Raw genomic sequence first — 15,330 nt, 5'->3', positions numbered from 1 at the left:
CCTGTGGTCCCCTTCCAAGTCCTTCTCAGCTTTCCCCTCTTCCTTTAGAGGAGCTACTTGCCAGATGCTGGCCTCTTCCTTCAGATGAATGATCTTATTCTTGTTTCACAACAACTCTGTGAGTTTGGTGCTGTAATGTTACAGATGAAGAAAGGGGGGCTCCAACAGAATCAGTGACTTGCTAAAGGACACACTGGTAAGTGGCTCTACTCCCACCTTGCCCCCTAGTTTTGACACCTACGACCCTGTCTAGGCCTCCTGCTCAGAACACCAGTCCTTCAGGCCCGGGCCCTACCTTGCTTTCCTAAGTTGTCACCTCAGATTTGAATGCCCTGCTCTTGAACCCAAGTCTGGAGGTGGGTGCACAGCTGCCTCTCCGATGTCCTCGCTGCTCACTGACTGCCTCTGGCCCTCACACCAGTATCCCAGACCCCTCTCGCTAAGTGTGGGTTTCGTCTGATGAGGCCGGACCCCCAGATCCCTGCTGCATTAGGGAAAACCCAGTTCTTCTCCTGTGTTTCTCCTTTACTCTCACACAACTTCCGCATGCACACTTCTGACACCAGATGTGTGGGGTTATTCTCCCATGAAGCAATTCTCTGACACCAGCTGGGTGTCCTATACTTTAATTCAATTCTGACACTGTCTACCCGGAGAGAGCACCAGTTCCTACAGGTTAAGGGCTCAGTCCCATGAGACTGCCCCCCACTTCAGATGCCAATTGCAAGTAGTAGGTCTCCAGGTCACCCCCACTTCTGTCCAATTTGGCTATAAATCAGAGGTTCCCACCACCCCCTCCTCTAATTCAATTGATTTGCTAGAATGGCTCACAGAACTCAGGGGAACACTTATGTTTACCAGTTTATTAAAGGATCTGATAAAGGATACAGATGAAGAGCCAGATGAAGAGATACATAGGATGAGGTCTGGGAGGGTCCAAAGTGCAGGAGCTTCTGTCCCTGTGGAGTTGGGGTCCATCACCCTCGTGGTGTGAATGTTCTCACCAGCCTGGAAGCTCACTGAACTCCCTACCCTTGGGATTTTGTGGAGGCTCCACTTCCAGCCCCTCTCCCCTCGTGGGGGGTGGTGGAGGGGGGCAGTGCATCTGCAAGCTTCTAATCGTAGCTTGGTTTTTCTGGTGACCAGCCCTCATTAGAACAAGAGACGCTCCTAGTGCTCTTATCACTTAGGAAATTACAAGGGTCTTCAGAGTTCTGTGTCAGACACCAGGGCAGAGACCAATGTATACGCTTCTTACTATTTACACCTGCCCAGCTTTCTATTGCCAGACTAGATAGCTGAGGATGAGCCAGAAAAATACATGTTGCTTACTATTAGAAAAAGCTTTGGACTCAGCTCCGACCCTTTTCCCTGGACTCACCTTGCTTCCTATAACTGGCCTTCCAAGAGTGAGGAGTCAATCCAAAAGAAGTTGCCTTGGTCCAATTATTAAGCACAATTCTTTTCGTTTAATGCTTCTCTAAAAGCTCCATGTCCTGCTGGAGTGGCAGCCCCCTTCCTGTTTCCTAGATCAGTGGTATCCAAACTGTGGCCTGTGGAGCTCTGCTCCGTGAAAACTTGTCAAGTGGTACACGGACACACATCATTATAAGGGTATTCATTTCCAGATCCTCAACTTTTATAGGTATGTTTTCCTAAAATCAATTTGCCTGAGGATGTGCCTGCATTTATGTCAGATGTTCTCCCATCTCATAAACTTTCCCCATTCCATGTCTTACTGTGGTGCTTTGCATCGGGTAAAAACAACAACAAAAATGTACTACAAAATATTGATTTGGGGACTTCCCCGGTGGCGCAGTGGTTAAGAATCCGCCTGTCAATGCAGGGGGCACAGGTTCGATCCCTGGTCTGGCAAGATCCCACATGCTGCGGAGCGACTAAGCCCATGCGCCACAACTACTGAGCCCGTGTGCCACAACTACTGAAGCCCTCGTGCCTAGAGCCCGTGCTCCGCAACAAGAGAAGCCACTGCAATGAGAAGACCGTGCACTGCAACAACGAGCAGCCCCTGCTTGCTACAGCTAGAGAAAGCCCGTGCGCAGCCAGGAGGACACAATGCCACCAAAAATAAGTTTAAAAAATAAAAATTAAAAAAAATATTGATTTGGTGGAAACGTTTGTATCGAGATATAATTGATGTCTTAGTTCCAGGTGTACTACATCATGATTCAATAGCTGAATATATTGTGAAATGATCACCACAAGTCTAGTTATCATCCATCACCACACAGAGCTACAGTTTTTTTCCCCTTGGGATGAGAATACTGCATCATTACATCCCCAGGACTCATTTATTTTATAACTGAAAGTTTGTACCTTTTTGACTACCTTCACCCATTTCACTCACCCTCCATCCCCTTAGGGGATTTCCCCCATCCCCCTTAGGGGGAAACTCTAATGGTTACTAAGGCAAGTTAACCCACAGATCTTTCTGGCCTTCTTTATATTGTAAGTATTCCTGATAAGGGAGAAGAAACAAGGATATTTTGGCTCCTCTTAAGAGGTTTTGAATTCTATAAAGTAGAAATGGGGGTGCATATATCTTTTCTAATTAATGTTTTTGTTTTCTTCAGCAAAATACCGAGGGGTGAAATTGGTGGATCATATGGTAGTTTTGTTTTTTATTTTTTAAGGAAACTTCATACTGTTTTCCATAGTGGCTGCACCAATTTACATTCCCACCAAAAGCGCACGAGGGTTGTGCATCCTCGCCAACACCTGTTATTTGTTGTCTTTTTGATAATAGCCATTCTGACAGGTGTGAGGTGATATCTCCTATGGTATTGAGCTCTTAACCACACCTAATAATCCATCTTACAAGATGCATTTCATTTTATTTTTACAATATTCTTCAAAATGCTTATTAATGTTTATTTATTTGAATGGGAAAATGAAGTAAAATTTTTTCTGACAGAAGGTAAATCTAATTTCTCTAATTCATTTGACAACAGGACTTTGACCAGGCTACATGGTGGCCTTCTTCTATAAAAATCTGCCGCTCTAAGATTCAGAGAAAAATATATATAAGCACGTGATGAGATAAAAGCACTATTATAAAAAAATTGTATTAACAAAAGATATACTGAATTGAAAACATTAAAAAATTTCCGTTCCCAATTCTTTTTTTAGTATATAGGGTTAAACAAAGTGCCTTTCAGTGAAAGAATAACAGATAAAAATAATAGTCATATAATACGTTTTTGTATACTTTCCAGAAATTGAGAAAATAAATTACTTTAATAAATGTGTAAAAATTCCTTTCACAAGTTAGGTGGTTTTCAATATTTTGCTTTCAATAAAACCGATGGAGACATAATAGAATTTGTCAGCAAGACGTCAAAAATAATACTGGGTGACAGACAACTATAATTCATATAGCATAAAAATTTACCATTTTAAAGTGTACAATTCAGTGGCTTTTAGAATATCCACAAATTTGTGCAATCACTGTGATAATCAATTTTTTAATGTATTTCTTTTTAAAATTTTATTTATTTATTTATTTTTGGCTGCTTTAGGTCTTTGTTGCTGCTCGTGGGCTTTCTCTAGTTGCGGCGACCGGGGGCTACTCTTTGTTGCGGTGCACGGGCTTCTCATTGTGGTGGCTTCTCTTGTCACGGAGCATGGGCTCTAGGCGCACGGGCTTCAGTAGTTGTGGCACATGGGCTCAGTAGTTGTGGCTCGTAGGCTCTAGAGCGTAAGCTCAGTAGTTGTGGCGCATGGGCTTAGTTGCTCCGCAGCATGTGGGATCTTCCCGGACCAGGGATCAAACCCGTGTCCCCTGCATTGGCAGGCGGATTCTTAACCACTGTGCCACCAGGGAAGTCCGATAATCAATTTAAAAACATTTTTATTATCTGAAAAAGAAATCCTGCACATTCCTTAGCCATCAAAATCGGCCCCTCTTACTCCCCCCTCTGCCCCATGCTACTAGCAACAGCTAATCTGCTTTCTGTGCCTGTAGATTTGCCTACTCTGGACATTTCATATAAATGGAATCTTACAGTATGTGATCCTTTATGATTAGCTTCTTTCACTTAGCATAAGGTTTTCAAGGTTCATCCGGATTGCAGCATGTATTAGTATGTCATTTCTTTTTTTTGCGGAATATCCCATTGTATGGATACACCACCTTTTACCCATTTATCAGTTGATGAACATTTGGATCATTTCCACATTTTGGCTATTCGAATAATGCTGCTATGAATATCCATTTCAAGTTTTTGTGTATATCTAAGTTTTCCTTTCTCTTGGGTGTATACCTAGAAGTGGAATTTCTGGGTCATATGGTAGCCATGTTTAACAGTTTGAGGAAATGTGAGACTATTTCCTAGAAGGCTGTGCCATTTTACAATCTCCCCAGCAGTGTGTGGGGAGATTTCAACCTCTCCATATCTTTTTCAACATTTGTTATTATCTGTATTCTATTTTAGCCATCCTAATAGTTGTAAATTGGTATCTCATTGTGGTTTTGATTTGCATTTCCTTGATGACTAATGATGTTGAGTATCTTTTTATGTGCTTATTGGTCATGTATATATATTCTTTGGGGGAATGTCTATTCAGATTTTTTGCCAATTTAAAAATTGGTTTATTTGTCTTTTTACTATTGAATTGTAAGAGTTATTTGTATATTCTAGATATGAGTCCCTTATCAGATATATGATTTGCAAAAATTTTCTCTTGACAATGTGATTTTTGACATGTAACTCAGAAAGAATTCAAAGAGTTGAGTAGCGTTGATATAACAAGACTCGTTCCACTCACATATATTGGGTTGGCCAAAAAGTTCCTTTGGTTTTTAAGTAAAAATAAAAGACACATTTTTCATTTTCACCAAGAACTTTATTGAACAACATATTCACCCTTTTGTTCCACTACCTTCTGCCATTTTTCAGGCAACTTCACAATCCTATCTTGCCAAAACTTTTTATCTGTTTGAGCAAAGAACTGTTCCAGGTGCTTTTACAGTCTTCCAGGGAATTGAAATTTTTTCCATTAAGAGAATTCTGTAAAGACCGAAATAAATGGAAATCCGAAGGTGCAATGTCTGGTGAATACGGTGGATGAATCACAACTTCCCAGCCAAGCTCTAACAGTTTTTGCCTGGTCATCAAAGAAACGTGCGGTCTTGCGGTATCCTGATGGAAGATTATGCGTTTTCTGTTGACTGATTCTGGATGCTTTTTGTTGAGTGCTGCTTTCAGGTGGTCTAATTGGGAGCAGTACTTGTTGGAATTAATCATTTGGTTTTCCGGAAGGAGCTCATAATAGAGGACTCCCTTCCAATCCCACCATATACACAACATCACCTTCTTTGGATGAAGACTGGCCTTTGGTGTGGTTGGTGGTGGTTCATTTCACTTGCCCCACGATCTCTTCTGTTCCACATTATTGTACAGTATCCACTTTTCACTGCCCGTCACAATTTGTTTTAAAAACGGAACGTTTTCATTACATTTAAGTAGAGATTCGCTGGCGGAAATACAGTCAAGGAGGTTTTTTTCGCTTATGTGGAACCCAAACATCAAAGTGATGAACTTAACCAAGCTGGTGCAAATGATTTTCAACACTTGATTTGGGTGTTTTGAGTATGTCGTCTATCTCCAGCATGGTATAATGTTGATTGTTCTCAGTTAATGTCTCGGTTTGATCGCCATCAACTTCAACTGGTCTACCTGACTGTGGAGCATCGTCCAGCGAGAAATCTCCAGCATGAAACTTCGCAAACCACCTTTGACATGTTTGATCAGTCACAGCACCTTCTCCATACACTGCACAAATCTTTTTTACCTTTCTTGAAATAATAAAGCATAATTGGCTGAAAATGTTGCTTTTTTTCTTTCATCTTCAATATTAAAATGGCTACACAAAAATTCACCAATTTTGATGTTTTTTTAAAATGCACACTGATATGACAGCTGTCACACACAATCTAACAAAATTGTTTTGAATGAAGTTAAAGACAACAAAGTGCTACTAGAGCCATCTTATGGAAAAAACAAACGAACATTTTGGCCAACCCAATATTTACATAAATGAGATTTCTTAGCCCTTATATTTACAAGATAAAATATAGGAATAGAATTCATCCTGAATCCTCTTAATTCTAGCAGTAAATCATTATTTATCCTTGGATACAGGGGAATGTAAAAACGTAGCCCTGTTCATCTTGAAGAATAATTTTCATTAAACATTTCTAGTTAAAAATTTACTTTTTATGTTTAATAATTTTTATATACATTTCCAATATACTTATGTTGTTTTGACCTATTGTGTACTAACAATTGTAAGGATCAGTTAATGTAGAAGAAACTTTTAAAAATCAGAGCTTTATGGCCTTAGTATATTAAGTAAATCGTAGAATTTAAATATATATACATTTTTTTTGTTTGTTTCAGATAGTATTACAGGGAAATCAATAAAAGATCATCAAGCGTGAACTATTTACAACAAATGTTAATATTTACAAGATGCTAGAACTCAGACTTTTTGGAAAATTTAAATTTATATACTGAAATTCTTCAAAATTCTTTAAGGTGGAATATGAACAAAGGAGTTTGAGAATCATTTTTCTAGCAGTAGTCTACTTCTTTCTGTCTTTAATCTCCATTAGAATGTCCTTTCCTGAGGGTGGGGAATTGGGGCTGAGCGGTCTTAGATTTCCTGAGAGTTAGCAAGAGTCCCCAACCTGGGTCTCTGATACTTGTGTGCCTTGTGAAATTGCACGTAAAATTGCACGTAAAATATAAGTGTACATATACATACACTCCCCCACTCCAGCTGATCTGTAATATTCAACTGATTTTTCATAAGGTCTGCGACCTAAAAAGTTTAAGAACTGCTGTAACTACTACCTTCCTCTCACCTGCCTATTAGTACACCTCATTTATCTCATGCTAGGCCTTTCTCTTGGGTACCAATTAATCACTTGTTGTTGCCTTTACCATACCGCGATTATCATCTGCCTGCTGGATATCGTCTGCAGTTTTGTGTCTTCTCCCAAGGATCACCCGATCCCAGGAATTAGGACAAGTTCCAGATACCAGTCTTTCCATTATGCTCTAGTGTAACAGAGTTAAACAAATCCTGAGTGGCCTCTCCTTCTATTCATTTATTTAACGAATACTTAACAACATGCCTCCTGATGTGCCAGGTACTATTCTAAAGGCTAGGAATACAATGATGAACAGGCAGACAGGTCTCTCCTCTCCCAGTGTTTCTCTTCTGGAAGAGGAAGACGAAGAACTAAAGAAACACACAAGATTATTTTGGGCAGAAGTAAGTACTGTGAAGAAAATAAACCCGTGTGATATGACAACGAGTGTTATGAAGAAGTAGGGTTCAGTTGGGAGGTTAGGACTTCTTAAGGAGCTAGCATGGGAGCTGAAGCCTGAGTGGTGAGAAGAAAGTAGCCGAGAGGTGAACACAGTTGGTGCAAAGGCCACCAGCAGGAAGGAGGTTGGTGTTTCTGGGGAATTTCCAAGCCAGGGTTTGGAAAGTACTGAGCATAAGAGGTGAGGTTGGAGAGGCATTTCATCCCGAGTGCAACAGTAAGCCAATGATGTGTTTTAAGCAGAGGAGGAACTGATCTGTTTTATATTTTAAAACAAAATCCTTCTGGCTACTTTGATAAAAATGGATTGTATGGGTTCAAGAGAAGAAATAGAGAAAGCAGTTAGGCTACCATGGTAGTAGAGGCCAGAGATTATGGTGACTTGGACTGGGGTGGAGATGATATAAATGGGAAAATTCAAGATATACTTTGGAGGTGGAGCTGATAGGACTTCTAAATGGTCTGGATAGAATTGTGAGGAAAAGAGAAGAGTCAAGGATGACTCCTAGGAAGTTAGTTTTGAACAACTGGGTGAATGATGCAGTAGATTTAAAGATACTATTTGGGAATGTTTGGAACACCTATTAAACAGTTAAGTGACAAAGTGGAGTAGCTTTAGATACATGAGTCTGGAGTTCAGAAATGTGGTCAGGGTAGAGATTATTATGGGAGTCAGGAGCTTATGGATGGTATTTAAAACCACTGTGGCAGGCTGAATAATGTCCCCCTGAATACGTCCATGTCCTAATTCCTGGAATCTTAAAGAACCTACTGTGTGTGAAGGCACTTAAAATCTGTCACTTGTAAGCCTCACAACAACCCAAGGTAGGTGTTATTATCCACCACTTGGCAGATGGGGAACTGGAGGCTCAGAGAAGTGGAATGCCCTGTTCTAGGCTGCAAAGCTGGAAAATACCTCAATCTCCCTTTCAAGGGCCTTACAGAATTTCTATGAAAGTGGGAAGTGGTAAAGAGCTGCACTGTGCTTTGAGACAGGTCCAGCCTACCTACCGCCTCGGCTGCCCAAAAACCTGCCTTATAAAATGCATTTCTACAAGGCCTGTCCCATTCTTTGTCTAGCTCTGGCATATTATTTTTCTCACCTTCAGAGCCCTTGCCAGCCCAATTACACCACAGAGACCATGACCACTCCTCAGCTAGCTTGTTAACTGTGGAAGGGCTAGTGGGGTTATCACATAACCAACTACCCCGCATGCCAGGCCCTTTGCCAGTCACCCAACATGCATTCACAGATCACAAATTACTCTATCCATCGTCTCTGGAGCAATCTAGAAAGGAAGGATTACTGGGGAATGGGAAGAAGTCAGGACCAGGAGCAGGGGCACCTGAGTTCAAGTCTGGGGGTGCTATAGCCCTAACTTGAAGCTAAAGTAATCCTGGTCTAGTAACTTAACCATCTAAGAAAACGAGTAGGTTAACACTACACATCATCTCTAACCTTCTTCAAGGATGCTTGCATGACAGCTTTTCTTCTTTCCCCACTCGTGGAGCTCCACTATTAAGTGCAGTGGCAGGGCCGTAGCGACTGTCTGCTCCGCGACGGCTGCCCTTCAGTTCCCTGCCGTAGAGGCCAGACCCAGCCGTGACTCGGCCAATCGCCCGGGAGGCCGCGGAGCCCCTCAGGCCAGGAGCGGTGAGAGGTGGGCGATAGGTCATTTCAGGACAAGGGAGCGAAGGCTCCGAAAAACTACAACTCCCAGAAGCCCATGTGGGTGCCAATCGGAGGCCTGGGGCTGGTGCGTGTTGGGAGCAGTAAACCACGCTTCATTGCAAGGCCGCGCTGGACAGGTAACTCGAGCGCATGCCCAGTCACGTCCCCACTAGCTCAGCTTCTTCCTGCGGGATACTTCTCTTTCCGGCCTCGCCCAGCGCGCTTTTCCCCGCCCCACTTCCGCCCCCTTTTCAGGGATTTCGGAGTGGGCGGGGCCACTGGCAAGCGCGTTCCCAGGAATGTGTACGCGCGCGTTCACGGGAGATTAAAGAGGGAGGGGACTAAATACTGGGTGTGGAAGGTGGCGAGGAGGCCGCAGATCATGGAAGGCGCATGCGTTCTAGAGGCGGTGCCGCGCGGCTTCGGGAATGGCGGAGGGGCGGGGTGGAAATGGGCTCGTGGCCTGACGCATGCGCATTGGGCCGCCAGCGCCCCGCCTCCTTTTTCAGTTTCCCCTCCTCCTCCACCACCCTTCCGGAAGTGCAGCCGCCCTCGCGCCCACCAGCGGCCACCCCCTGCGGCAGGCCCCGCCCCCGCCTGCCCCGCCCCCCCGGCTCTCCGCCCCCTCCTCCGGTGGTGCCGGGTTGCAGCGCCGGTCGTGGAGGTTTCGGTGCCCGAAGCCGGGAGCGCGGAGTCGTTCCCGGGAGCGCCGGCCAGGCTATGATCGCGGGTCCCCGGCGGCCCGCTCCGGCCAACCAGAGTCCCCGTCTCAGCTTGTGCCCGTGCCCGAGCGGTCTCCTCAGGCCGGCCCCGCGGCGCAGTTGGCGGCGGCGCCCGCAGTGCGCCCCCTCCTCCGATGGCGGCAGAGATCCAGCCCAAGCCGCTGACCCGCAAGCCGATCCTGCTGCAGCGGGTCGAGGGGTCTCAGGAGGTGGTGAATATGGCCGTGATCGTGCCCAAGGAGGAGGGCGTCATCAGTGTCTCGGAGGACAGGTACGAACCGCTGCCCCTCGGCCGCGAGGAGGGGCGGGACGGGCCGGCGGTCCCAGAGCCCGCTTCAGGGGCTGTGCCTCCACGTCGGCGCGAGTGTAGAGCGCTCTCCCAAGTTGTTATTATAATGCGCATCCTGGTGGTGCCGGTGTCCAGCTGCGCGTCGCCGCCGCTGCGTGGCTCCGGGAAGCGGAGCCCGGACCGCGGCGTTCTGTCTGGCCTTGCCCGGGTGGCGCCTGCCGGGGCCAGGGTGGCCCTTGAACTAACGGTGCACCGGCCACTGGACCTTGGTCCAGCTCCGAGGACAGGAAGGGGAGAGGGTGGAGCTGCCCGGCCCTGCAGGTGTGTGCGTGGGGAGGATGCTCCGAGCCGCTTCTGTGAGATAACTAAGAGGTTTTGAGAACTCTGGTATAGTTCTTAAGGCTCCAGACCCAGGAAAGCAAATGCCACTCCCTTCTCCCAGACATTCCCACCGAATCCAGATCTCCCAGACATCTTACACTGAATTCAATGAATATTGCAAGTTGTGAAGAGTATTAGGGCTTCTGCCCAGGAGAGGTGACTTCTCTGCTTTGCCCCCCTTGTCTCTTCAAGCTCAAGGGGAAGCTCCTAGAACTTTCAAGGGACCACTGCTGCAAATAGCTCTTGAGTTCCTTCCCTTTGCTTGCGTCCTTTCTTTTTGCCTAATTTTGCTTAATTTGCAGAAGTAGAACTAGTTGTTCTGCCTTTAGTATCCTCCCTTGTTTTTCAGACAGTGCGTTTTTTGCTTTAACTTAATGTCCTTTAATATACATAAATTATGCAGATGAAGCTAATTTCCAGAGGAATGATGCTTGAATATAGTAGTTATGGTTTTGATCTGGAATTGTTGCTTTTATAATATCAACTAGTATTCTAAAAAATATCACATTATAGAGGTATATGTCAAGGAGCTTTTAACCTTAAAATAGTAGTTACGTTTTCTTAATGTAAGTTCAAATTATGCTCAGGTAGAAAATATTTTTTTTTGGTGACTTGTAAAATTTCAGGCAAAGGTAAAGCAACAAAGTGTTCATACTGTCTTTATAGTCATTTCAGTGCTTTGCATACAGTGTGGCTTCAAAAAATATGCCTGATAGGTCTATTCATATCATAGGTTCTTCAGTATAACTAGGATGACGATATTAATGACATATTTTTGTCTACATCATACTCCATACAAATGGCCAAATGGTGCCTGATTCACTTCCTGTGCAGATTCAAGGGAAAACATTGTAAACATACACCAATGGCAAGCAGTCTGCCAAGAACAGAAGAAATTCATGGCTGCAGTGGAATACATGGATGTAGAAACCATTTGAAATTCACGAAGAAGCCTTATGAGTGTTTAACTTTTCCATGGAGGCAAAATCTACAAAAGAGTTTGCTTCTGGACCTAGAAATTCTTTGTCACAGTATCGTGTTTTAAAAAGAATATATTGATAGACATCACTTTCCTTGTCTGTAACTACTGGAGATGAAACTGCTCAGCCGAACTGCGGTAGGAAATTCGTAAGTAAGTTTGTTGAATCAAGTAAGAGAGGCAGAAAGGTAGATAAACCTAAGCTCCTTTAATAATTAGTTTTGAAACTTTTTGCTTTGGTTGACGCTTTGGGAGTAGAGGTTAGTTTTCATAGTTTTTTTTTTTTTTTTTTTTTTTCCTGAGTGTTCAAAGGGATCTTAGAGGTTATTTGCTGTAACGGCTTCATTTTACGGATGAGAAAATTAGGCCAGAGAATTTACCTGCCCAAATTCATGTAGCTAGTGGCCGAGCCGGGCCTGGCTCCTGTCTTCTGATTTCCATTTCACTGTATTTATCCTGAAGGAAACAGCTTTAGTCGGGGTGCATTTCAGAGTATTTGGAGAAGCTGAAGTCGCGTATATGACAGAGAGTGAAGATAAGTTTCATTTGATTATGGGACAACAGAAATGCAATGTTTAGCTATTTATTAAGCTTAATTTTCACTTTCCCAGTTTACAGTGTAAGTAATAGAAGATATTTTATTATGCAGTTGCTGTTAAATAAGTAAGGCTAGGATTTATTCTTTACATTTATTTTTATTATTACTCAAGTTGACCAGTCTGTGTTTCTGTAGGTCATATAGTCACATGTGACAAGAGCTTTGTTATTTAGAGCTCAGTGTCGATTATGGTTTCCATTAAAAGAGAACTGATCTGTATTCTTGCTTTTCAAAATCCAGTGTCACTGTCAGTTGACATAATGATAAAGATATAAAGAGAGAATATTGATTTTCATCAAAACCTACCAAGCCATTTCCATCAACCACTTCAGTTAGAAACTAGTAGTTTTCATTCCTGAACCGTAAGGTTAAGCCACAAAATATTGTCCCATTCCTGAATGGCAGTGTCCCGTAAGTTCTTTTGAAACCTTGGTTTTCCTTTTTGACCTCTGATTCCCAATAGCCTTTGAAAACACGTAACATTTTCCATCTATAACAGTGTCATAGGTACTTGTGATCCATTTATCTTCTTCTCCATGAATTCCCTAAGATGCTATGTGCGTCTTACTCGTTGTAATAGCTGTAGGGCCTAGTATGGTGGCTGGCACACAGTAGGCCCTCAATAAACATTTGTTGTGTTGGTGACTGGTCTTGTTCCTGAAAGCACAGCATCTTAACTGTTGTAGACATTTCATTGATATTTGTTTGAATGAACTTTATGACAACCTGTGAAAGTTCTATTGGACAAATGTACGGAAAAGGATTGGACTGGATGGCCTTTAAAGGTGCCTTAAAACTTTGAAAGTCAATGCATTGCTTCATTCATTCTGTCAACCAACATTTGAGTCCCTACTGTGTTCCAAGCACATGTGTACACTTCATTGGTGAAAATGACAAGGTCCTTTCAAGATGCTCACAATTTATTTGGGGTGGGGGCAGATTTTAGAAGAAAATAAAACCACAAACTCTAAGATTTAATATTGAAAAGAGAATTTTTAGATGAGGAAGAGTAGCTGGATTCCACAGCCATTGTGGTTCCCTAAATTTTACTTACGTTTGGAGGATTCTTTCACTTGGACTACCATTTTCACCCTATGGCTGCCATTAGTCGTGGGCTGGTGATATTCTAATCTTCAGGCCCAAGAGTGGCTAAAAACCCTTACCCTCAGTTCATCTGAGCACAGTTAAGACAGCCTGGAACTTTACTGGATACCAAGGGAGACAATATAAGGAAATAGAAGAAATATAAAAATGGGAGTTCCCTGGTGGTCTAGTGGTTAGTGGTTAGGGCTTGGCACTTTCACTGGTTCAGTCCCTGGTTGGGGAACTCCCGTAAGCCTTGCCTCACAGCCAAAAAAAAAAAGAAAAGGAAGAAGAAATATAAAAACGCTCTGACTTACAAGTATAGATTTCTGGTGCTATGATAAAATGGAATTTGTTCTCAGAACTCACTGTCTTTATCTGAGTCTGTCTTTGCTTTGGTTGTAGCTGGATTCTGTCTCCAAAGGATATGCCCAACTTTGGTACATTGGGTTCCTCATTTCCCAGCTTCCACCTGGACTGTCTCTTCTGAGTGACTGCCATTTTAACATTCCTTGCTTAGGAGTTTCCTCACAGACATCTTGGCTCTATTTTGGTCAAGATCGATCTCTAGCCTGCAGCTTACCAGGGTAGCTGGTGAGCTACCTGCAGCTCCCTTGTCCAGTGGCAGCCGCTTCAAGTGTTGAAAGCCAGAAGAGACTGCTCCAGGTGGGAGCCAGCCCTGTCCAGATGTTTTAACTTTGTAAGTTCTTTATATGCATATCTTAACACAAGTCAACAACCTTAGCATTCATACAGAGAGTTTCTCTAGGTAATTACTATTAGACAGTTATAGAAAATTGTTCCTTCACCAGGAGTAAAAGGGGGTCAGATTTTTATCTCACATAAGGAGATGTGTTGAAGACGGGTACAAACACCATCCACTGGGGTCGTCGAAGCATCTCCTCTGCTTGCGGTGGTTAGAGAAGAGACCAAGGAGCTCTCCTCCAGGTGGGTCTTGCGGGATGAGTAGGAGTTCATGTGAGAAAGCTAGGGTGTCGGAAGGGGCATTCTAGCTAGAGGGGGAAGAGAAAACTCCTGGTGCACTGAGAAGCACTAGAACAAACTGGTTAAGAATGCACTCAGGAGCCAGGCAGCTTGAATTCAGAACTCAGCTCTGAGTGTCACACTTGGAGGAATCTGGAAAATTGGTGTCTCCACAGGAGTAATTGTGATAGTGAACATTCCCAAAACCTCTGAGTGCAAGAATTTGGAATTCTCTTGGGAGATAAAAAGAGCTGAGGGTGTGGTGGGAGGGTGTTGTGGAGGAGACCGTGGGGAGGGGCCTGCAGGGGGGAGGGTAATGGGAAGGGACTGCGGAGTTTGCTTTTTCGGTTTTGGCCGCGCCTCGCATTTTACCGTTTCTTAGTTCCCCAACCAGGGATCGAACCCGCGTCCCCTGCGCTGGAAGCACAGAGTCTTAACCACTGGACCGCCTGGGAAGTCCCGGTGAGGGACTGTGGAGAACTGCCACCTTATATTCTGACTTCATTCGGGACCAATTTAGGCAACATTGTTATCTGTGTTCTCTGTAGGCCCTAAGGGCACATAGGACCATGCAGTGGGTAATAGGGGGTTTTTGTCTCAGTATACGGTCTGACCTCCAGTGCCTAGCACAGAGGAGGCAGCCCATATATATATATGTTCATTGAATGAATTAAGCAATGGCTGATCTATCAGCTGTTTGGAATGGAATGGGCCTGAGGAGGTTGTGAGTTTCTTAGAGCAAAGGTTTAAGTTGAACCTGAGAGAAGCTTAACACCTTACTTTGGGCCAGGGTAGTGTTACAACAAGGGATAGGGGTGGGAAGCGGTTGGAATGAGAGAGTGGTTGGGTTTTTAAAAATCTTTAAGGCCTTTTTCCCCCAACTCTGATTTTTTTCTTTTTTGGAATATTTATTTATTTATTTTGGCTGCACCAGGTCTTAGTTTCGGCACGTGGGATCTTCGTTGGGGCAGGTTTTAGTTGTGGCATGTGGGATCTTTTTCAGTTGCGGCAGGCGGGCTTCTTAGTTGTGGCATGCAGGTGGGATCTAGTTCCCCAACCAGGGATTGAACCCGGGGCCCCTCCTGCATTGGGAGCGTGGAGTCTTACCCACTGGACCACCAGGGAGGTCCCTTTTCCCAACTCTGAACCACTCTGAGAGTCACTACTTGACTATTTCTTCTTCTTTTTTTTTTTTTATTGGAGTAATAATTTTTATTGGAGTATGGTCGATTTACAGTGTTGTGTTAGTTTCTGCTGTACAGCAA

The 15,330-nt window shown here is 43.8% G+C and overlaps 1 protein-coding gene and 1 long non-coding RNA gene across 7 annotated transcripts in view; one reads left to right on the top strand and one right to left on the bottom strand.

Annotated features, from left to right (window-relative positions):
• Positions 1 to 9,192, bottom strand: part of LOC132352320 (uncharacterized) — a 31,572-nt gene extending 22,380 nt beyond the window's left edge. For both annotated transcript variants that reach the window (XR_009498670.1, XR_009498669.1), the window contains exon 1: positions 8,817 to 9,192. This is a non-coding gene — a long non-coding RNA (uncharacterized LOC132352320). The remainder of the gene's footprint in view (positions 1 to 8,816) is intronic.
• Positions 9,193 to 9,648: 456 nt separating this feature from the next.
• Positions 9,649 to 15,330, top strand: part of WDFY2 (WD repeat and FYVE domain containing 2) — a 191,207-nt gene continuing 185,525 nt past the window's right edge. For all 5 annotated transcript variants that reach the window (XM_059903234.1, XM_059903232.1, XM_059903233.1 and 2 more), the window contains exon 1: positions 9,649 to 10,022. In XM_059903234.1, coding sequence (XP_059759217.1) covers positions 9,886 to 10,022 — 137 coding nt within the window. In that variant the 5' untranslated portion in view covers positions 9,649 to 9,885. The remainder of the gene's footprint in view (positions 10,023 to 15,330) is intronic.

The sequence above is a fragment of the Balaenoptera ricei genome, chromosome 18, assembly GCF_028023285.1.
Source record: "Balaenoptera ricei isolate mBalRic1 chromosome 18, mBalRic1.hap2, whole genome shotgun sequence".
Lineage (NCBI taxonomy): Eukaryota > Metazoa > Chordata > Mammalia > Artiodactyla > Balaenopteridae > Balaenoptera > Balaenoptera ricei.
The sequence above is the reverse complement of the archived record's forward strand: the minus strand, read 5'-3'. Positions and strand labels throughout refer to the sequence as shown.